The sequence below is a fragment of the Nerophis ophidion genome, linkage group LG12 (genome assembly GCF_033978795.1).
Source record: "Nerophis ophidion isolate RoL-2023_Sa linkage group LG12, RoL_Noph_v1.0, whole genome shotgun sequence".
Taxonomy (NCBI): Eukaryota; Metazoa; Chordata; class Actinopteri; order Syngnathiformes; family Syngnathidae; genus Nerophis; species Nerophis ophidion.
In genome coordinates this window covers 53,107,753-53,130,564 of record NC_084622.1, presented here as the reverse complement: position 1 = coordinate 53,130,564, position 22,812 = coordinate 53,107,753, and the positions used below count along the sequence as shown (strand labels likewise).

The following is a 22,812-nucleotide window of genomic DNA, read 5'->3' as shown; positions in this document are numbered from 1 at the left end:
AACGTGTCCTGGGTCTTCCCCGTGGCCTCCTACGGGTTGGACGTGCCCTAAACACCTCCCTAGGGAGGCGTTCGGGTGGCATCCTGACCAGATGCCCGAACCACCTCATCTGGCTCCTCTCGATGTGGAGGAGCAGCGGCTTTACTTTGAGTTCCTCCCGGATGACAGAGCTTCTCACCCTATCTCTAAGGGAGAGCCCCGCCACACACGGCGGAGGAAACTCATTTCGGCCGCTTGTACCCGTGATCTTATCCTTTCGGTCATGACCCAAAGCTCATGACCATAGGTGAGGATGGGAACGTAGATCGACCGTTAAATTGAGAGCTTTGCCTTCCGGCTCAGCTCCTTCTTCACCACAACGGATCGGTACAACGTCCGCATTACTGAAGACGCCGCACCGATCCGCCTGTCGATCTCACGATCCACTCTTCCCTCACTCGTGAACAAGACTCTTAGGTACTTGAACTCCTCCACTTGGGGCAGGGTCTCCTCCCCAACCCGGAGATGGCATTCCACCCTTTTCCGGGTTACCGTATTTCCTTGCATTGCCGCCGGGGCACTAATTAATTTAAAACCTCTTCTCACTCCGGCACTTACCAAAGGTATGCAGTAAACATTTGAGTGTGATGTAAGGGTACCATCATTAAAAACACATTTAATTTAAAAAAAAAAAAACGTTTTTATGGTCTTACCTTTACTTATAAATGAAGTCCATGCCAACTCCTTCTGATCAAAAGCATCGATAACTTGTTTATAGAAGTCTTCCTTATCTTTCTTCAGTATTAAAAGTCTCTGTCTCGATGGAGATCTTCCTTTATTACCTCCTGCTTCGAATGAAAGTCCAGTTTAGAAAACTGCTATCAGACCGCTGCTATCAGTTAGCTCGGCTCCTCAAGTGCGGGCGATGACAGAATTATCCTCGGACAACTCCCCCTCCCGTTCTGCTCCGTGGGTGACGTCTTTATCCCACCGCTGCCACCATGAAGTGTTATTGTATAAATAATACACTGGGTATTTAGGACTGGAACATGCTTTATTTCAGCCCGGTTGTTTACATAGCCAGCATAGGAGTGTTACATCCTAAAAGGTCCGTCGTACACCCCTGCGTCATAGCCGTCCCAGCACATATCTCCCGTCCAAAGGCAAAACCCAGTAACTCAATTTTGGTCAAAACTGAGCTGATAATAATTTTGGAGTTCCTAGGTGATACGCTTTACATTAGTGTATGCGATATTGTAATTTGTTCCGTAAGTAAGCTGTTACGCGCATGGCAGGACCTAGCAACTACCACATAACTGCGTAGATACAACAGAAAAACCTAGTATCTCAAGGGACCAATCGGAGCTTCTTTGTCAGTCGCCTTATTGTCTTTAAAGAGACATTTGCACGAATGGGGGCCGACGGTCAACCTGTTTATGTGATATTATGGCACGAGGGGATATTTGGAAGATTGGCTCAGGACGTTGCAAGCACCTTCATTAAATGTATTGTTCTTGATTCTTCCCCTTGCATACTCTTTTGGGCAGATAACTGTGGAGGTCAAAATAAAAACTGGACGCTGTACACGACTCTTGCCCAATGTGCAAACGCAGAATGGGGCCCACCCGAGATTGTGATAAAATATTGTTTTCTCAAAAATCCGCTAGAAGTGAGTTACTAGGTTTTGCCTTTGGACGAGAGATATCACGTCACACATTGTCACTTCTTCTCCAGCCGAGTAGTCGCAAGAAGGATCACTAGCGCCCTCTACCACCAGGAGGCGGGAGTCATTTAATGACTCACATTTGACACACACAGCTACGGTATATTAATAAAACATAGCTGCTTACAGTTTTTTTTAGCATACCAATAGCTTGGACCTTAAATTCTACTAAATAACTCTTAATCTTCTTCCCTTTTATGCGATTTCAAATTAGCGGTATTGAAATCAGCCTCCTACATTTTGAAAATGATGACAGGGGAAGTGTCACTCGTGACGTCACGAGTTTGACCAGGCGGTAATACTAAGCATGCGCTAATTATTTTGTGATGCAAGTTTGACCCGGCAGTAATTCAAGGCAGGCGCATACTATATGCCTGGCGGCAATTTAAGGGAATACAGTAAATAGGCTGCCGCTTAATCGTCATCAGGTGTGTGCTGCTGTCTCGCGCCAGCTGGACCCCACACTGTGGATGAGAGAGGGAGTGAACAGGTGTGCAGACAAAACATTTTTTATATTTTTGTCCTGTCCAGCTTCTCGGGCAAATCATATAGTTGATGTAGATGCCCATATTGGTGTGCAGACAAAACAGACTGGACAAGGAATTTCAGATTACCAAAAAGTGTTTGATGAGCATTCCTCAACTCTCTCAGTCTTTTTCGCCACTTGTGCCAGCTTTTTTGAAATATGTTGCAGGCATCAAACTCCAAATGAGCAAATATTTGCTAAAAACTAACAAAGTTTACCAGTTCAAACGTTCAATATCTTGTGTTTGCAGTCTCATTAATTGAATATAGGTTGAAAAGGATTTGCAAATCGTTGTATTCTGTTTTTATTTAACATTTACAGAATGTGCCAACTTCACTGGTTTTGGGTTTTGTATTTATTAACCGAAACTAGTGCAACAGTGAATTGCACAAAATGGCAAAAATAGAGGGCTTCACGGTGGCAGAGGGGTTAGTGCGTCTGCCTCACAATACGAAGTTCCTGCAGTCCTGGGTTCAAATCCAGGCTTGGGATCTTTCTGTGTGGAGTTTGCATGTTCTCCCCGTGAATGCGTGGGTTCCCTCCGGGTACTCCGGCTTCCTCCCACTTCCAAAGACATGCACCTGGGGATAGGTTGATTGGCAACACTAAATTGGCCCTAGTGTGTGAATGTGAGTGTGAATGTTGTCTGTCTATCTGTGTTGGCCCTGCGATGAGGTGGCGACTTGTCCAGGGTGTACCCCGCCTTCCGCCCGATTGTAGCTGAGATAGGCGCCAGCGCCCGCCGCGACCCCGAAAGGGAATAAGCGGTAGAAAATGGATGGATGGATGGCAAAAATAGATACAGCAAGCATAGGGAAAGCTCTTCATGGAGGTTCAAAGCGCAACGATAAAAGGCATCAGGTGTTGCATGAATGCCAATCAGGCACAGGTGAGGGAGGCAGCGCTCAGACAGGAGAAGTTTTAAGAAATGAAACAAAAATAAGAGCGCCGGACAGGGAATTACACAAAATACAAAAAACTAATAAAGGTCATGAGACCGGCGATCTAATCAACACAATGTGTACCTGTGTTTTTCAAGATATTGTATGGTGGGCCGAGGAAAATCCATCCATCCATCCATTTTCTACCGCTTATTCCCTTTCGGGGTCGCGGGGGGCGCTGGCGCCTATCTCAGCTACAATCGGGCGGAAGGCAGGGTACACCCTAGACAAGTCGCCACCTCATCGCAGGGCCAACACAGATAGACAGACAACATTCACACTCACATTCACACACTAGGGCCAATTTAGTGTTGCCAATCAACCTATCCCCAGGTGCATGTCTTTGGAAGTGGGAGGAAGCCGGAGTACCCGGAGGGAACCCACGCATTCACGGGGAGAACATGCAAACTCCACACAGAAAGATCCCGAGCCTGGATTTGAACCCAGGACTGCAGGAACTTCGTATTGTGAGGCAGACGCACTAACCCCTCTGCCACCGTGAAGCCCGCCGAGGAAAATGATGCAACTTCACCTAATTGGTCCAAAAAATGTTTTATGCAAATAAATTGTCATAATCTGCAAATAATGTGCCGTTGCTTAGTGTTTGTGCTGTGTAAAACTGGGCAAAGTAACCACGTAATACTCCATGTCTAGGTTGCAGCATGTACTTTGTTGCTTTGTAAAAGTCAGAATAGATAGATAAATAGTACTTTATTGATTCCTTCAGGAGAGTTCCCTCAGGAAAATCAAAATTGATGATTGATTGGAATGGTGTCAGGTGGATGGTTTATTGTGATCCCAATATGCAGACCACAGCGGGAGGCAGCTTGAAGGTAAAAAGGAATGTAATGCTTGAACCAAAAAATTAACGGAAGGGAAAGGAAAAGGCACTGGCTATGCAAAACGAAAGTAAAATTGAACTGGCGACAAAGTAAACAAAAACATAAATGCTGGACGACAGCAAAAACTTACGGCGTCCACAAAGTACATCCATACATGACACGACAATCAATGTTCAAACAAGGGAGGATAGCAATAACGTAAATAGCCTTGCTTGTTAACACAAAGGAGGTGCGGGGAATGGCGCTCAAAGGAAGACATGAAACGTCGACAAAACAGGAAGGGCCACCAAAATAATAGCGCAAGACAAGAACTAAAGCACTATTCACAGGAAAACACCAATAAACTCAAAATAAGGCACGGCGACCTGATGGAGTTTCACTTTTTTATGTTTTCTGCTGGCGGTGTGCTTCCGGATTTTTCAATGAAAAAAGTGTGCCTTGCCTCAAAAAAGGTTGAAAAACACAATATATTGTATAGAAAAGAATGAATACTTATAAATCACAATTTGCAAGATGATGTTAATAAGTTTTATGATCGGGTGGCAGTGGTTCTCAAATGCGGGTACGCGTACGCGAGATTTTTTTTAAATATTCTAAAAATAGCAACAATTCCAAAATCCTTTATAATTATATTTATTGAATAATACTTCGACAAAATATGAATGTAACTTCATAAACTGTGAAAAAAAATACAACAATGCAATATTGAGTGTTGACAGCTAGATTTTTTTGTGGACATGTTCCATAAATATTGATGTTAAAGATTTATTTTTTTGTGAAGAAATGTTTAGAATTAAGTTCAAAGAATCCAGATGGATCTCTATTACAATCCCCAAAGAGGGCACTTTAAGTTGATCAATCAATCAATCAATGTTTACTTATATAGCCCTAAATCACTAGTGTCTCAAAGGGCTGCACAAACCACTACGACATCCTCGGTAGGCCCACATAAGGGCAAGGAAAACTCACACCCAGTGGGACGTTGGTGACAATAATGACTATGAGAACCTTGGAGAGGAGGAAAGCAATGGATGTCGAGCGGGTCTAACATGATACTGTGAAAGTTCAATCCATAATGGATCCAACACAGTCGCAAGAGTCCAGTCCAAAGCGGATCCAACACAGCAGCGAGAGTCCCGTTCACAGCGGAGCCAGCAGGAAACCATCCCAAGCGGAGGCGGATCAGCAGCGCAGAGATGTCCCCAGCCGATACACAGGCGAGCAGTACATGGCCACCGGATCGGACCGGACCCCCTCCACAAGGGAGAGTGGGACATAGGAGAAAAAGAAAAGAAACGGCAGATCAACTGGTCGAAAAAGGGAGTCTATTTAAAGGCTAGAGTATACAAATGAGTTTTAAGGTGAGACTTAAATGCTTCTACTGAGGTGGCATCTCGAACTTTTACCGGGAGGGCATTCCAGAGTACTGGAGCCCGAAATGAAAACGCTCTATAGCCCGCAGACTTTTTTTGGGCTTTGGGAATCACTAATAAGCCGGAGTCCTTTGAACGCAGATTTCTTGCCGGGACATATGGTACAATACATTCGGCAAGATAGGATGGAGCTAGACCGTGTAGTATTTTATACGTAAGTAGTAAAACCTTAAAGTCACATCTTAAGTGCACAGGAAGCCAGTGCAGGTGAGCCAGTACAGGCGTAATGTGATCAAACTTTCTTGTTCTTGTCAAAAGTCTAGCAGCCGCATTTTGTACCAACTGTAATCTTTTAATGCTAGACATGGGGAGACCCGAAAATAATACGTTACAGTAATCGAGACGAGACGTAACAAACGCATGGATAATGATCTCGGCGTCTTCTTCTATGTGTAGAAATCTTGATTTATAATTGAATCACTTGTTTATTTTTCAACAAGTTTATAGTTATTTTTATGTACTTTTTCCAAGTAGTTCAAGAAAGACCACCACAAATGAGCAATATTTTGCACTGTTATACAATTTAATAAATCAGAAACTGATGACATAGTGCTGTATTTTACTTCTTTATCTCTTTTTTTCAACCAAAAATGCTTTGCTCTGATTAGGGGGTACTTGAATTAAAAAAAATGTTCACAGGGGGTACATCACTGAAAAAAGGCTGAGAACCGCTGGTCTATGGGAAGTGAGGTGTCAATGCATAATGGAGAAAAGTAGCCAGAAGGCCTGTTTTGTTGGCTGGTGTCCACGCACACGAGACGACTATCAGTCCAAACTCAGGTTTACTCCTCTCTGTGCCTCCTGCTGTTCATTGCATGGCAACAAAACATGTCCTCCGGATCTCAGAGAGTCCGGTGACGGACATCAATATCACCGACCGGGTTGACGTGGGTTGAGGTGAGGCCGGACTTTCCCACGCCTCACTTCGCAACAGGAATGATGGATCTGGCCCCCTCCCAACATCACCTGTGGTTTTAAGATCCATCTGTTCCGAATTATTATCCCCGCTCAGGATTTATAGCTCCGTGGCACTCCTGAGAGCCACTGAAGCAGGAACGGTGATGAACTTGAGGACAACTTTTTGGGAAAAAGTACTGGATTTGGAGTTCGACGCTCCACGAGTATTGGACAAGCGTGACAATCAACTTGTTTATTTTCTTGTCGGAGGCAGCAAGTGATATTGGTTGTGACTTGTGTTGCCGTGTCAGAGATAAAAATAGACTTCTTGCGAAGCCAGACGTTTGACAGCGGCAGTTGTTTTCCATCCGGCATGGCGCTCAATTCATGAAGTGAGACAGATGAGGCGTCTTGGAAGAGCCTTTTCTCCTTTGTGGACGTTTCACGCTACTTGAAGCCTGGTGCTCCTTTCTTTTTTTCAGTGTTCCACAGAGAAAGTCACAACTTTGGAAGTGGATTATCATAAAAGCTCGTACTACCACAAACCACCTGGTTTCTCAGTTATGGAACGAGGCAGTCAGACCCAGCACATTCCGACTAATGTTCTCATGAAAACACTTTTTTTTTTTTTTTTTTTGAAAGGCACGTCAGTTTTGGTTTTTGTCATGGGACACTGTCGAGGATGTGACCTTTTCAGGAATCTCCCAGTGAATTAGCAGGATGGAGACAGGGACAACAAAGACTTTGTCGAAACCACAAAATCAGGATTTGATTCTTAGATATAATCTTTCAGCAATGACATCATTGCTTTTCTGCATATTTCCCTATTTTTTCAACCCAAAAAGAAACAAAAAGTCCATCCTATAGTGACTTTCCAGTTAGGATTGTTTCCTTTCGCTCTGATACAGAATTGAAGTATACAGCAATACGGTAACATCCAACATTGTAGAAGCTTCCATTTCCATTCTTGGAACGTTGATGTGCAACGTTGGATCCACGTTGTTGGTTGGGAAATGACCAGGTCAAATCCACATCGCAACCTGACATTGAATAAACGTTGTCAAAAAGCATGTTGTTTCAACGTTGTATTTGTGTTGTACGATAATGGTAGGGGAGGAGACCCTGCCCCAAGTGGAGGAGTTCAAGTACCTAGGAGTCTTGTTCACGAGTGAGGGAAGAGTGGATCGTGAGATCGACAGGCGGATCGGTGCAACGTGTTCAGTAATGCAGACGTTGTACCGATCCGTTGTGGTGAAGAAGGAGCTGAGCCGGAAGGCAAAGCTCTCAATTTACTGGTCGATCTACGTTCCCATCCTCACCTATGGTCATGAGCTTTGGGTCATGACCGAAAGGATAAGATCACGGGTACAAGCGGCCGAAATGAGTTTCCTCCGCCGTGTGGCGGGGCTCTCCCTTAGAGATAGGGTGAGAAGCTCTGCCATCCGGGAGGAACTCAAAGTAAAGCCGCTGCTCCTCCACATCGAGAGGAGCCTGATGAGGTGGTTCGGGCATCTGGTCAGGATGCCACCCGAACGCCTCCCTAGGGAGGTGTTTAGGGCACGTCCAACCCGTAGGAGGCCACGGGGAAGACCCAGGACACGTTGGGAAGACTATGTCTCTCGGCTGGCCTGGGAACGCCTCGGGATCCCCCGGGAAGAGCTAGACGATGTGGCTGGGGAGAGGGAAGTCTGGGTTTCCCTGCTTAGGCTGTTGCCCCCGCGACCCGACCTCGGATAAGCGGAAGAAGATGGATGGATGGATGGATGGTTAATGGTAGAGAGTAGAGATGCGCGGATAGGCAACTATAACATCCGCAACCGCATCACCAAAGTCGTCATCCACCCGCCGTCCATCCGAACTAACATTTTTTCAGGACCGTACCCGCCCACCAACCGCCCGCTGAAATACATCAGAGGTCGGCCCCCTTTACCACTCACAGAGATATTTTAACCTGTTTCACAGAGTATCGAAGACAATTGGAGCCCCCAACGTTCACGCGATTATCCAATAGCGTTCATCCTGATTACAAGAATATGGGCGTGCTGTGAAGCTATTGCCTTAGACACCTTCGACAACTTGTACGAACCGATTGTTGGTCCGGCAACATGTTGTGTGCAGCTTCCGCAATTAATCGTACAAGATTGAAAGGCATACTGGGTGATACAGAGTATGGTTGTGATATAAACAACTTCAACACTTACTAATTTGCGCCAGGCTGTGAAGCCACACAATACAAGATTGACAAACACATTTCGGGAGAACATCCTCACAGTAACACAACATAAACGCAACACAACAAATACCCAGAATCCTTTGTATTCATGACACTTCCTGACTATTTTATACACCCCGCTAGCAGCAAACCCCACCCACCCCCCGTGCGTCGGTAAGGTGGGGGGGGTTGGGGGCGCGGGGGTGTAAAATATATTCAGGAAGTATCACGGATACAAAGGATTCTGGGTATTTGTTGTGTTACTGTGAGGATGTTCTCCCGAAATGTGTTTCATCCAGTATGCCTTTCAATCTTACACATACAACATTGAAAGGCATACTGGATGATACAAAGTACACTGATGGTTGTGATATAAACAACTTTAACACTTACTAATATGTGCCACGCTGTGAAGCCACACAATACAAGATTGACAAACACATTTCGGGAGAACATCCTCACAGTAACACAACATAAACGCAACACAACAAATACCCAGAATCCTTTGTATTCGTGACACAACCTGAATATATTTTACACCCCCGCGCCCCCAACCCCGCCCACCTTACCGACGCACGGGGGGGTAGCGGGGTTTGCTGCTAGCGGGGTGTATAAAATAGTCAGGAAGTGTCATGAATACAAAGGATTCTGGGTATTTGTCGTGTTGCGTTTATGTTGTGTTACTGGGAGGATGTTCTCCCGAAATGTGTTTGTCGTTCTTAATTGGTGTGGCTTCACAGCGTGGCGCATATTACTAAGAGTGTTAAAATTGTTTATATCACAACCATTAGTGTACTCTATGTCACCCAGCATGCCTTGCAGTCGTGTGCGTGTTGCCGCGGAAGCCACACACAACATGATGCTGGACTGACAAGCAGATTGCAAATGCTGTAGAAGGCGACAAAGACAATGGCTTCATAGCACGCCCTAATACTTATTATCTGGGTGACTGCCGGCAGTCATTCAGTAGAATAAAAGCGTCTCCTATTGTCTTCCTTGCTGCATGACACGAGTCTTAAATGGCTCTTTGAATGGCAAAAGATACCGATCCCAGAAACATGTATATCAAATATTTCCAGGTAGTTCAACCGCCACCCGCCCGAACCTAATTAAAATCTATTTTTTCGTCATGTCAACCGCCCGACTCCGTGGATGAGACTGCAAACCACGCATTTCTAGTAGGGAGAGTGACAAAATTTCATTGGTCAAATTGACATCAGAACCCAACATTGATTAAACGTCGTCAAAAAGGATGCTGTTTTAATGTTTAGTTGAGTTTCGTCTTTATTTGAAGGGACAATGCACAGAAACATTAAGCTCAAAGACGGATATGTTCTGTACCAGAATATAGCTAAATAGCTTATTTCCATCTGCAGTCCCTGGCTACCTAAATTAAAAGGATACAAAAATCCATCCATCCATCCATCATCTTTCGCTTATCCGAGGTCGGGTCGCGGGGGCAATAGCCTAAGCAGGGAAACCCAGACTTCCCTCTCCCCAGCCACTTCGTCTAGCTCTTCCCGGGGAATCCCGAGGCGTTCCCAGGCCAGCCGGGAGACATAGTCTTCCCAACGTGTCCTGGGTCTTCCCCGTGGCCTCCTACCGGTTGGACGTGCCCTAAACACCTGCCTAGGGAGGCGTTCGGGTGGCATCCTGACCAGATGCCCAAACCACCTCATCTGGCTCCTCTCGATGTGGAGGAGCAGCGGTTTTACTTTGAGTTCCTCCCGGATGGCAGAGCTTCTCACCCCATCTCTAAGGGAGAGCCCCGCCACCCGGCGGAGGAAACTCATTTCGGCCGCTTGTACCCGTGATCTTATCTTTTCGGTCATGACCCAAAGCTCATGACCATAGGTGAGGATGGGAACGTAGATCGACCGGTAAATTGAGAGCTTTGCCTTCCGGCTCAGCTCCTTCTTCACCACAACGGATCGGTACAACGTCCGCATTACTGAAGACGCCCCACCGATCCGCCTGTCGATCTCACGATCCACTCTTCCCTCACTCGTGAACAAGACTCCTAGGTACTTGAACTCCTCCACTTGGGGCAGGGTCTCCTCCCCAACCCGGAGATGGTATTCCACCCTTTTCCGGGCGAGAACCATGGACTCGGACTTGGAGGTGCTGATTCTCATTCCTGTCGCTTCACACTCGGCTGCGAACCGATCCGGCGAGAGCTGAAGATCCCGGCCAGATGAAGCCATCAGGACCACATCATCTGCAAAAAGCCGATACCTAATCCTGCGGTTACCAAACCGGAACCCCTCAACGCCTTGACTGCGCCTAGAAATTCTGTCCATAAAAGTTATGAACAGAATCGGTGACAAAGGACAGCCTTGGCGGAGTCCAACCCTCACTGGAAATGTGTTCGACTTACTGCCGGCAATGCGGACCAAGCTCTGGCACTGATCGTACAGGAAGCGGACCGCCACAATAAGACAGTCCGATACAAAAATCATGCAATAAAATTATTACAATAAAATCATACCATATCACGTAATCAAATTAAGAAAAGTCATAAAAAGCCCTTTCATGGACACATACTTAATATACAATACCACATCTCATTTACATCATCACACAAAGACAATACATGCTCTTGTTCCCATCTGTCATCATTTGTAAAAACAACCAGGATTTTAACACACACACCTCACAATTTACAAAAAAAAATGCTGTCATGGATAAATATAGTACACAGTAAGTTGATCCGTCCACCTTAGTGACCGTGTGAGCAGCTTTGATTGCTCCAAAGCCACTTTTTAACTTCAATTGTAAATGAAGAGTAGTCTGTTAAACTTTTCAAGTTTGTTGTGAGGTGGTTCCATTCCTTTATGGCTTTATATGAAAAGGCTGATTGTGCAAAAGATGTTCCCCATCTGGGTACGCTACACTGCCCCCTGGTGGAGGCTCGTGTGCTTCTAGTTGTCACAGCAGATGTTAGGTTTGAGTTCCTCAACGTCAGGACCGAAATTGAACAAGTTCTTAACGTTGTTTTAATGTCTTGTGCCTGCCGGTTTGGCTCTCCAAGTACCAACATAATGACCAACAATTAAATCAAGTAGCGAAGTAGGCTTTAGTATTCAATAAAAACAAGACCGATTTTTTAAATTTTTTTTTATTTAACAAATATATCTAATATTTTTAACACTGCGATAATGGCTCGTCATTCCAATATTTGATTACAAACCCCGTTTTCATATGAGTTGGGAAATTGTGTTGGATGTAAATATAAACAGAATACAACGATTTGCAAATCATTTTCAACCCATATTCAGTTGAATATGCTACAAAGACAACATATTTGATGTTCAAACTGATAAACTTTTTTTTTTTTTTTTGCAAATAATCATTATGTTTAGAATTATATGCCAGCAACACGTGAAAAAGAAGTTGGGCAAGGTGGCAATAAATACTGATAAAGTTGAGGAATGCTCATCAAACACTTATTTGGAACATCCCACAGGTGTGCAGGCTAATTGGGAACAGGTGGGTGCCATGATTGGGTATAAAAGCAGCTTCCATGAAATGCTAAGTAATTCACAAACAAGGATGGGGCGAGGGTCACCACTTTGTAAGCAAATTGTCGAACAGTTTTACAACAACATTTCTCAGCAAGCTATTGCAAGGAATTTAGGGATTTTACCATTTACGGTCTGTAAAATCATCAAAAGGTTCAGAGAATCTGGAGGAATCAATCCACGTAAGCGATGATATTACAGACCGTTGATCCCTCAGGCGGTACTGCATCAAAAACAGACATCAGGGTGTAAAGGACATCACCACATGGGCTCAGGAACACTTCATAAAACCACTGTCAGTAACTACAGTTTGTTTGCTACATCTGTAAGTGCAAGTTAAAACTCTACTATGCAAGGCAAAACCCATTTATCAACAACACCGAGGAACGCCGCTGGCTTCGCTGGGCCGGAGTTTATCTAAGATGGACTGATGCAAAGTGGAAAAGTGTTCTGTGGTCTTAAGAGTCCACATTTCAAATTATATTTGGAAACTGTGCACGTGGTGTCCTCCGGAGCAAAGAGGAAAATAACCATACGGATTGTTATAAGCGCGAAATTCAAAAGCCAGCATCTGTGATGGTATGGGGGTGTATTAGTGCCCAAGGCATGGGTAACTTACACATCTGTGAAGGCACCATTAATGCTGAATGGTCCATACAGGTTTTGGAGCAACATATGTTGTCATCCAAGCAACGTTATCATGGACGCCCCTGCTTATTTCAGCAAGACAATGCCAAGCCACGTGTTACAACACCGTGGTTTCGTAGTAAAAGAGTGCAGGTACTTTCCTGGCCCGCCTGCAGTCCAGACCTGTTTCCCCATTGAAAATGTGTGGCGCATTATGAAGCGTAAAATACGACAGCGGAGACCCGGGACTGTTGAACGACTGAAGCTCTACATAAAACAAGAATGGGAAAGAATTCCACTTTCAACGCTTCAACAATTAGTTTCCTCAGTTCCCAAACGTTTATTGAGTGTTGTTAGAAGAAAAGGTGATGTAAGACAGTGGTGAACATGCCCTTTCCCAACTACTTTGGCAGGTGTTGCAGCCATGAAATTCTAAGTTAATTATTTTTTTAAAAAAAAAATAAAGTTTATGAGTTTGAACATCAAATATGTTGTCTTTGTAGTGCATTCAACTGAATATGGGTTGAAAAGGATTTGCAAATCATTGTATTCCATTTATATTTACATCTAACACAATTTCCCAACTCATATGGAAACGGGGTTTGTAAGTAATTATTTGGAAAAATCGTAGATGGAGCCCCCGTACTACAGTTTGAGAATCCTGCACGAGATAGTAAATCATCTCAGAAAGGAGTCTCTGCTGCATGTTTTAAAAAATAGAACTAAAAAAAAAAAAAAAAACATTTAACAGACAATAACAAGCTAAAGTTTGTCTTTTTTTTTTCTGTTGTGGAGCACACCTCGCGCCACCTGAACATTTTTTTTCCCTCCTGGGCCATCAGGCACATGAACACTAACAAGATCTGATAGCTCAGTTCCAGCTCATGTTATTTTATTCTGTGTTCTTTGTGTTTTATGTTGCACGATTGCACCAAGTAAAATTCTTAGTTTGTGAACCCGTTGTCAAACAACGGCAATAAAAATTATTCTGATTCTGATTCTGATTGTGGTGGCTCACAGGTGCTCAACTTAACTCGGATATACATAACCAAGCACCAGAGGGATGTGGTGCCACTGATAGAAAAGTATGCGGAGGAGTGGCAGGAGACGGGAAGCCCCATCTACCGGCCCATGTGGTGGCTCAGTCCAGAAGACCCGCTCACCTTCGCCATCGACGACCAGTTCATCATTGGAGACGAGGTTTTTGATTGATTCATTCATTCATTCATTGAATACAGTACATATTCCATACAATTGACCACTAAATGGTAAGACCACGTTAAAGGCCTACTGAAACCCACTACTACCGACCATGCAGTCTGATAGTTTATATATCAATGATGAAATATTAACATTGCAACACATGCCAATACGGCCTTTTTAGTTTACTAAATTGCAATTTTAAATTTCCCGCGAGGTATCAAGTTGAAAACGACGCGGAATGTTGACGCGTGCTTGTGACGTTATTGGTTGGAGCGGACATTTTAGCCCAGCGCCACTCACGGCTAAAAGTCGTCTGCTTTAATCGCATATCGCACAGTATTTTGGACATTTGTTTTGCTGAATCTTTTGCAATTTGTTCAATTAATAATGGAGACGTCAAAGAAGAATGCTGTTGGTGCAAAGCCTCTAGCAGCCCAAACGCAGCCGGTGTTTCTTTGTTTGTTGTGAAGCTTTAATATGGAACAGAGCGGTCAAGCGAACATGTTTCTCTACCACATGTCAACCAGCAAGTTTTTGGATGACAAAATTGTGATATTAAGTCGGCTCTTACCGGAGACTTGAGCGGAGTTTGCGTCCTCCTGCAGCAGCTGTCAAAAAGGCAGTTGTGACTTTCTTGGCTCCTCCATATGGTTTCCATCAGAGACACTGGCGGTCACCGCAGTCCTCTGACTTTCAGGTATGACTTTATAATATCACTTAAACACTAGTAACACAATAAGCAGATAAGGGATTTATTCTAGTAAATGTGTCTAATAACATCTGAATCGCTCCCACTGCCATCCATCCATCCATCCATCTTCTTCCGCTTATCCGAGGTCGGGTCGCGGGGGCAGCAGCCTAAGCAGGGAAGCCCAGACTTCCCTCTCCCCAGCCACTTCGTCTAGCTCTTCCCGGGGGATCCCGAGGCGTTCCCAGGCCAGCCGGGAGACATAGTCTTCCCAACGTGTCCTGGGTCTTCCCCGTGGCCTCCTACCGGTTGGACGTGCCCTGAACACCTCCCTAGGGAGGCGTTCGGGTGGCATCCTGACCAGATGCCCTAACCACCTCATCTGGCTCCTCTCGATGTGGAGGAGCAGCAGCTTTACTTTGAGTTCCTCCCGGATGGCAGAGCTTCTCACCCTATCTCTAAGCGGAGGAAACTCATTTCGGCCGCTTGTACCCGTGATCTTATCCTTTCGGTCATGACCCAAAGCTCATGACCCTAGGTGAGGATGGGAACGTAGATCGACCGGTAAATTGAGAGCTTTGCCTTCCGGCTCAGCTCCTTCTTCACCACAACGGATTGGTACAACGTCCGCATTACTGAAGACGCCGCATCGATCCGCCTGTCGATCTCACGATCCACTCTTCCCCCACTCGTGAACAAGACTCCTAGGTACTTGAACTCCTCCACTTGGGGCAGGGTCTCCTCCCCAACCCGGAGATGGCACTCCACCCTTTTCCGGGAGAGAACCATGGACTCGGATTTGGAGGTGCTGATTCTCATTCCGGCCGCTTCACACTCGGCTGCGAACCGATCCAGTGAGAGCTGAAGATCCCGGCCAGATGAAGCCAACAGAACCACATCGTCTGCAAAAAGCAGAGACTTAATCCCGCGGCCACCAAACCGGAACCCCTCAATGCCTTGACTGCGCCTAGAAATTCTGTCCATAAAAGTTATGAACAGAATCGGTGACAAAGGGCACCCACTGCCTTCGCCTTTTTTTTCTTTCTAGTGCTTCACTCTAACTTTCCTCATCCACGAATCTTTCATCCTCGCTCAAATTAATGGGGAAATCGTCGCTTTCTCGGTCCGAATCGCTCTTGCTGCTGGTGGCTATTATTATAGACAATGTGAGGATGTGAGGAGCCCGACAACCCGTGACATCACGCGCACATCGTCTGCTACTTCCGGTACTGGCAAGGCTTTTTTATTAGCGACCAAAAGTTGCAAACTTTATCGTCAATGTTCTCTACTAAATCCTTTCAGCAAAAATATGGCAATATCTGGAATAATCACGTATGACACATAGAATGGACCTGCTATCCCCGTTTAAATAAGAAAATCTCATTTCAGTAGGCCTTTAATCAAATCATGGTAGTCATGATGGGAGCCTCCTTGAGTCAGGCGTGCTTGCTTGAACGAGGTTTTTGCTTGCTTTTAGGTTCTGGTGGCACCGGTGGTGGAGAAAGGGGCCGTGAGGAGGGACATTTATTTACCTGACGGGGGCTTCCAATGGCAGGACAGCCAGAACGCTCAAGTGTTCGATGGAGGGACGTTCCTGCAGGACTACCCGGTGCCCTTGGAGGCGGTGGGTCTTTTCTTTCGGCGAAGATGATTGTCTCCGTTTAAAAAAAAACTTGTGCTGTTCTAAACTTGCACTTTTCCACAAAAAGACCATTAACTGCCTCAAGGCCTTGTCTTGGAGCAGCATGTAGAAATATATCTTTATACTTGCACTTTATTCTAAGATGTCTTTGTTTTCCCTTTTTTAACAATGTTAATCAGTTTTACCTCTTGGCTGATTTTGAAATATTTGGAATTTTTGTTGTTGTTGTTGCTGCTGTCCTGCGTACGGTGGCCTGGAAGTGCAAGACGCTTACATTTCATGAAAGAACTTAAAAATTACAGAAAACAAATTAAAGTTAAAGCACCACTGATAGTCACACACACACTAGGTGTGGTGGAATACCCTCTGCATTTGACACATCCCCTTGTTCCACCCCTTGGGAGGTGAGGGGAGCAGTGAGCAGCAGCGGTGGCCACGCCCGGGAATCATTTTGGGGTTTTGAAGACATAACAGCTTACAATTACACAAACCAAATGAACAAAAGACAAACATTTACAAATACACCAAGCAAATCACAGAAGACAAAACTAATTCTAATTTTAATCACGTGAATAATTTGGCACGAGTTGGAGTATTTTAGTGAAATGAGGAACTAGCGACCGTGTGGAAATGGAAAAAAAAAACAATCTGTCAATCTGTGGTTTGGGACATTCTCTGTCCAGTTTCTGCACAGATTTGTAATGTTGAGTTGTCTTTTGTTTGTGTTTTGTGAAATTATAAATCGGTAGGGTGCTGAAAAACAGTCAATTTACATCCGAAACATGATTTCTATTTATTTCAATTTTAAAAATCAATTGTTTAACAAAAAAAAAAGTTAAACCTTTTTTTTTTTTTTTTTAATTAATCAATCCTAAAAAATAATACACGATGATACCATAATAATACAATTCCAATTCCAAAACCGAACCCGGCCAAGCAACATTCAGAATAGCAATCAACAGAGCAATTGGGGACACAAAATAATCCAAAATGAGTCAAACAAAAATGAATAATATCAACAACTGTATCAGTTGGCCCCATTCAGCAACCGTTTTTAAGAACAAATGTTGTTCTTAGGCCCACTTGTGAATTTTTCAAGGAGATTTTTATATTCACCAATGTTTTCTTAAGAACAAAATCTAAGAGTGCCTCGGAGCACTCTTAGGGTGGTCCATTTGTTAAGTGTGACAATTTCCCTTGCTTCTATTGTGTAATGTTAAATTAATATCATAGATGGATGGATGGATGGATAGATAGATAGATAGATAGATAGATAGATAGATAGATAGATAGATAGATAGGAGACAGACAGACAGACATATCGCAAAATGACTACTATACCGTGTGCGTGCACACACGCACACCATTTCTGTTTAACGTCCTCAACTATGTGGGCCTCGCTGCTTGACACCATGTTTACCGCATCGGTTATAGTGCCCCAGATCTTAGCTTTATATCTGCCCTTAAACCCCGAGTTTGCACTGCTAAGGATCACTACTTAGTTTTTCGCCCCTTCCTGCAATAGAACCTCCAATTTCTGAACTCGACCAATTTTTCTTCCGCTTCGGGGCTACCTCAGCAGTCCCCCCTTTCTTAAACTTACGTTTTGACATTATGTAATTCCCCCCGCGGGATAATACGAATTTCTCTTCTGTAATCTTTTTGTGTTTTCTCCGTGTGTTTGATGTTCGGCTTTTCCGCCAGAATTCTGCCCTTATATGGGGAATTAAGGGCGTTTACCAATGCAAATTATGGAATTAGGGTGTTTACATATACATATTGGGGGAATATATCAGAGTTAGTTGGTGACGAACCCCAAGATGCAGAGATGGAGGCAGGCATTGAATAAGAAAATGTGATTTAATTCAAATTAAACTAGAACAAACAAAAGGGGTACAACAAAAAGCGCGCACGTGGGCGGATAACAAACAAAAAGAGTTAGTATGGGAACTAGAGAATAAACTGAGTTTATCATGGAAGTTAGCAAAAACAAAAAGACCTAGCATGGAAGCTAGCAGGTCTCGAGCAGGAAACAGAAGTCGTACATGTAATATGAAAAACAAACTTGGAAGCAGGGAACAAAAGCAGGAAGCTATAAACCGCAATCAAATAAAGCTTACCACAACGCTGCATTAACAAGACATGATACGACAGGTAGCAACGACAAGAGCGACATCGACATGACAATAATCCATTACTGAATGGAAGACAGAGCAGGTACAAATAGGAGCGGGCTGATTGACACCAGGTGTGGCCAGGTGCCAATCAGTTGCAGCTGGGGGGAAACAAAGCACTCAGGGAGACAAACAGGAAGCTGAACCAAAATAAGAGTGTTGACAGGAAATACTAAACACACAGAGGAAAAACTAAAACACAAACAAACTGTCAGTGGCAAACCTGACAAAATAAGGGCGTGTTTATATGCAAATTATGATAGACACGCACGCGCTAACCATTTGGCATTCAGCAACTTAAAAACAGCAGGTGGGAACAATTTGGCCGTTTAAGGACACGTCATGAATTTGAATGGATTCCTCTGAGAAAACACTTAGGAAAAAAGATAAGAGGGAAAGTTGGGAACATATTGCCAACTAGGGCCCAATATTAATAAGAATTCCAACATAGCAATGACTGGAAATCCCTCATTTACATCATCATCACAGCAATTTATAAAAAAATAAAATAAAATAAAAACATTAAAAAAAAAATTTTAAAAAAATTTTTAAGAAAACAATTTGATTCGGAATTTTAAAAAAAACAACTTTATTTATTTGTTGTTGTTTTTTTAATAGTAATAATAACTTAGATTTATAACGCGCTTTTCTAAACACTCAAAGCGCTCACAGAGAAGTGGGACTCAACATCCATTCACACCTGGAGGTGGTAAGCTACATCAGTAGCCACAGCTGCCCTGGGATAGACTGACGAATTTAAGAATTCCATCCATCCATCCATCTTCTTCCGCTTATCCGAGGTCGGGTCGCGGGGGCAGCAGCCTAAGCAGGGAAGCCCGGACTTCCCTCTCCCCAGCCACTTCGTCTAGCTCTTCCCGGGGGATCCCGAGGCGTTCCCAGGACAGCCGGGAGACATAGTCTTCCCAACGTGTCCTGGGTCTTACCCGTGGCCTCCTACCGGTTGGACGTGCCCTAAACACCTCCCTAGGGAGGCGTTCAGGTGGCATCCTGACCAGATGCCCGAACCACCTCATCTGGCTCCTCTCGATGTGGAGGAGCAACGGCTTTACTTTGAGTTCCTCCCGGATGGCAGAGCTTCTCACCCTATCTCTAAGGGAGAGCCCCACCACACAGCGGATGAAACTCATTTCGGCCGCTTGTACCCGTGATCTTATCCTTTCGGTCATTACCCAAAGCTCATGACCATAGGTGAGGATGGGATCGTAGATCGACCGGTAAATTGAGAGCTTTGCCTTCCGGCTCAGCTCCTTCTTCACCACAACAGATCGGTACAACGTCCGCATTACTGAAGACGCCGCACCGATCCGCCTGTCAATCTCACGATCCACTCTTCCCTCACTCGTGAACAAGACTCCTAGGTACTTGAACTCCTCCACTTGGGGCAGGGTCTCTTCCCCAACCCGGAGATGGCACTCCACCCTTTTCCGGACGAGAACCATGGACTCGGACTTGGAGGTGCTGATTCTCATTCCGGTCGCTTCACACTCGGCTGCGAACCGATCCAGTGAGAGCTGAAGATCCCGGCCAGATGAAGCCATCAGGACCACATCATCTGCAAAAAGCAGAGACCTAATCCCGCGGCCACCAAACCGAAACCCCTCAACGCCTTGACTGCGCCTAGAAATTCTGTCCATAAAAGTTATGAACAGAATCGGTGACAAAGGGCAACCTTGGCGGAGTCCAACCCTCACTGGAAATGTGTCCGACTTACTGCCGGCAATGCGGACCAAGCTCTGGCACTGATCGTACAGGGATCGGACTGCCACAATAAGACAGTCCGATACCCCATACTCTCTGAGCACTCCCCACAGGACTTCCCGAGGGACACGGTCGAATACCTTCTCCAAGTCCACAAAGCACATGTAGACTGGTTGGGCAAACTCCCAGTCACCCTCAAGAACCCTGCAGAGAGTTGCCACCTTACCGTGGTAGAGGAGTTTGCGTGTCCCAATTTAAGAATTATTTTTCTAAATATTTTTTTAGGCCAATCTCTGCGCTTGATCGCTGCACGTACACATCGTACATCAGCGAACAAGAGGGGCTTCTGTAACCTGTAACTTTCAATCTAATTCTTGTAGCAAATAAGATAAGGCTAGAATCGGTTTTAATCGAGAATCGAATGGAAGTCGTTGGAAGATTCACATCCCTCGTAACTTGTTTTGCCTTTTGTCAACAGGTTTTTTTGGAAATTGTGAGGTATTTCATGAAATGTAAAAGGTTTTTAACGCACTTGCAGGCCATCGTATCTTACTTAGTATGTAATCCGTGCGTTTACATACCTTGGTTGTTGTTGCATTTCAACAGTTTTTAATGTTATTAGCTGCTGCTGCTGCTGCTGTCTCTGTTAATAAGGAGGAGCCCTTTGTTGCTTAAAATGAACCTGAATCTGACAAGAAGACCAAATGGACATTAAATGATGTTGAAAGGGGGTTTTATTGGGGGAAATTTAGGGGTACCATGCTCACACGTAAAAAAAAAAAAAAAGCAAAAAAACGGCTTTTACTTGAATTTATTAGGCCTTAGTGCTGATGTTATGAATGTACCTCATCCCTTAAATTGTCACTGCTTTACAGAATCACCCCCTTGGCACTTATTCAACTTAATTTTACCTTGTTAACACCTGAATGTCCCATAGTACTGTAGGCACTGATATTGTAATCTTTGAATATATATACATCTGCCGCATTTGACCTTCTTATAACAACCTGCTGTAGCGAGGGGGGTTCTCGCCGTCGCCTCCTTTCGAATTTGTACTCGACTATTGCGTTGATATCTTGTTTCAGCTGTGCGAGAAAGGAAGAGAACCTTACGTCCTTTCTCGCTGCTTACAAAAAAAAAGACCATTTAATACAGTCTTATAAATACTCTAACAAAACAGATCCAATGCAAGAAAGAACCATAGGAAATCATTCAGTCTTTATTAATATTAGTGCTTATTTTTCTCTCCATGCTGGTGTCTCTCAGCACAATAATAAACATACAGTCATACTTGCCAACCCTCACGGATTTTCCGGGAGACTCCCGAAATTCAGCGCCTCTCCCGAAAATCTCCCAAAATTCAGGCGGAGCTGGAGGCCACGCCCCCTCCAGCTCCATGTGGACCTAAGTGACGTGTATAAAGAGCGTGCCTACCCAATGACGTTCTAACTGTAGAATGATCGAAGGCGAGTTCTTGGTTTCTTATGTGGGTTTATTGTCATTAACGTCCTCCCAGCGCGGTAAAACAACACACAACAACAGCAGTCCGTTTTCGTCTACCGTGAAGCAGTTTGTCGGTCTAAACAGCAATGTTGTGACACTCTTAAACAGGACAATACTGCCATCTACTGTACATGCATATGGTTGGAAAAACAAGGATGGACAATTCAACCCTTAACTCAACAATGAGTAGATAAGTGTGTAAATGTGTAAATAAATGAACACTGAAATTCAAGTATTTATATATATATATATATATATATATATATATATATATATATATGAAATACTTGACTTGGTGAATCTAGGGGGAAATATACTCCTCCCCTTTTAACCACGCCCCGCCCCGCCCCCCACCTCCCGAAATCGGAGGTCTCAAGGTTGGCAAGTATGCATACAGTACTACATCAACATGTTTAGTTGGTTCTGTGACTCAAAACACTTGTATCTTAAATCAACATCAACCCTTGAAATGAATTGAAATCAATTCAACAGCACAATAACCAAAACATACTTTTAAATAAGAAATAGTGTATACAAACAATACAATAGAATGCACTGCTAACAACTACAGTAACGTAATAATAATGCAGCATTTGCCTTTAAAAGTGGACTTCTACTGTAGCTTCTTCCAGCTGTTTCTCCGTCAAACACACCATCAGCAGCTTTTCCATAATTTTATAGATAAATGTCCGCCGTTTTGATATTATTTCAACATTCTTGGCTGGTGTTAGAGTCATTCTGCTTCAGTACCATGTAAACTGGTGGTGATACGCTCGAATTGCTTCGCCATTCATGGTTTTGATGATTTATTTCCTTAATTCAATGAATATCATCCACTTATTCTCAGCACTGTTCTTCACACTCACATTCTTCGTACCAAGGGTTGAAAAAAAACAAAAAAAAAAAGCAATTTCGGTCTTTAGTATTAAAGCTAATAATAATAAGACCGAATGTTATGGTTAGATCTTTAGTGGGTTCACTGTGACATTTGCTAAGCAACTGCTTGTAACGCACAAGTCTGCTGGCAACTTACCACATAGCAATTAGCCGAGAGACAGCTCTTATCTGAAAATACTTAAGTTGACGTACCACTGAATTGTTCAAAGAATACCTCGGTACACGGTCCATCATCGGTATCATTTCATGCTGAAACTTCTCGTGTTGGATCTCGTTTGATTGGGC

At 44.1% G+C, this 22,812-nt stretch overlaps 1 protein-coding gene across 1 annotated transcript in view; it reads left to right on the top strand.

Annotated features, from left to right (window-relative positions):
* The window catches only part of si:ch211-236l14.4 (SITS-binding protein), a 137,929-nt gene extending 116,092 nt beyond the window's left edge, over positions 1 to 21,837 (top strand). Inside the window, exons 9-10 of the mRNA XM_061917738.1 lie at positions 13,722 to 13,901; positions 16,070 to 21,837. Coding sequence (XP_061773722.1) covers positions 13,722 to 13,901; positions 16,070 to 16,243 — 354 coding nt within the window. The 3' untranslated portion in view covers positions 16,244 to 21,837. The remainder of the gene's footprint in view (positions 1 to 13,721; positions 13,902 to 16,069) is intronic.
* Positions 21,838 to 22,812: the final 975 nt, after the last annotated feature.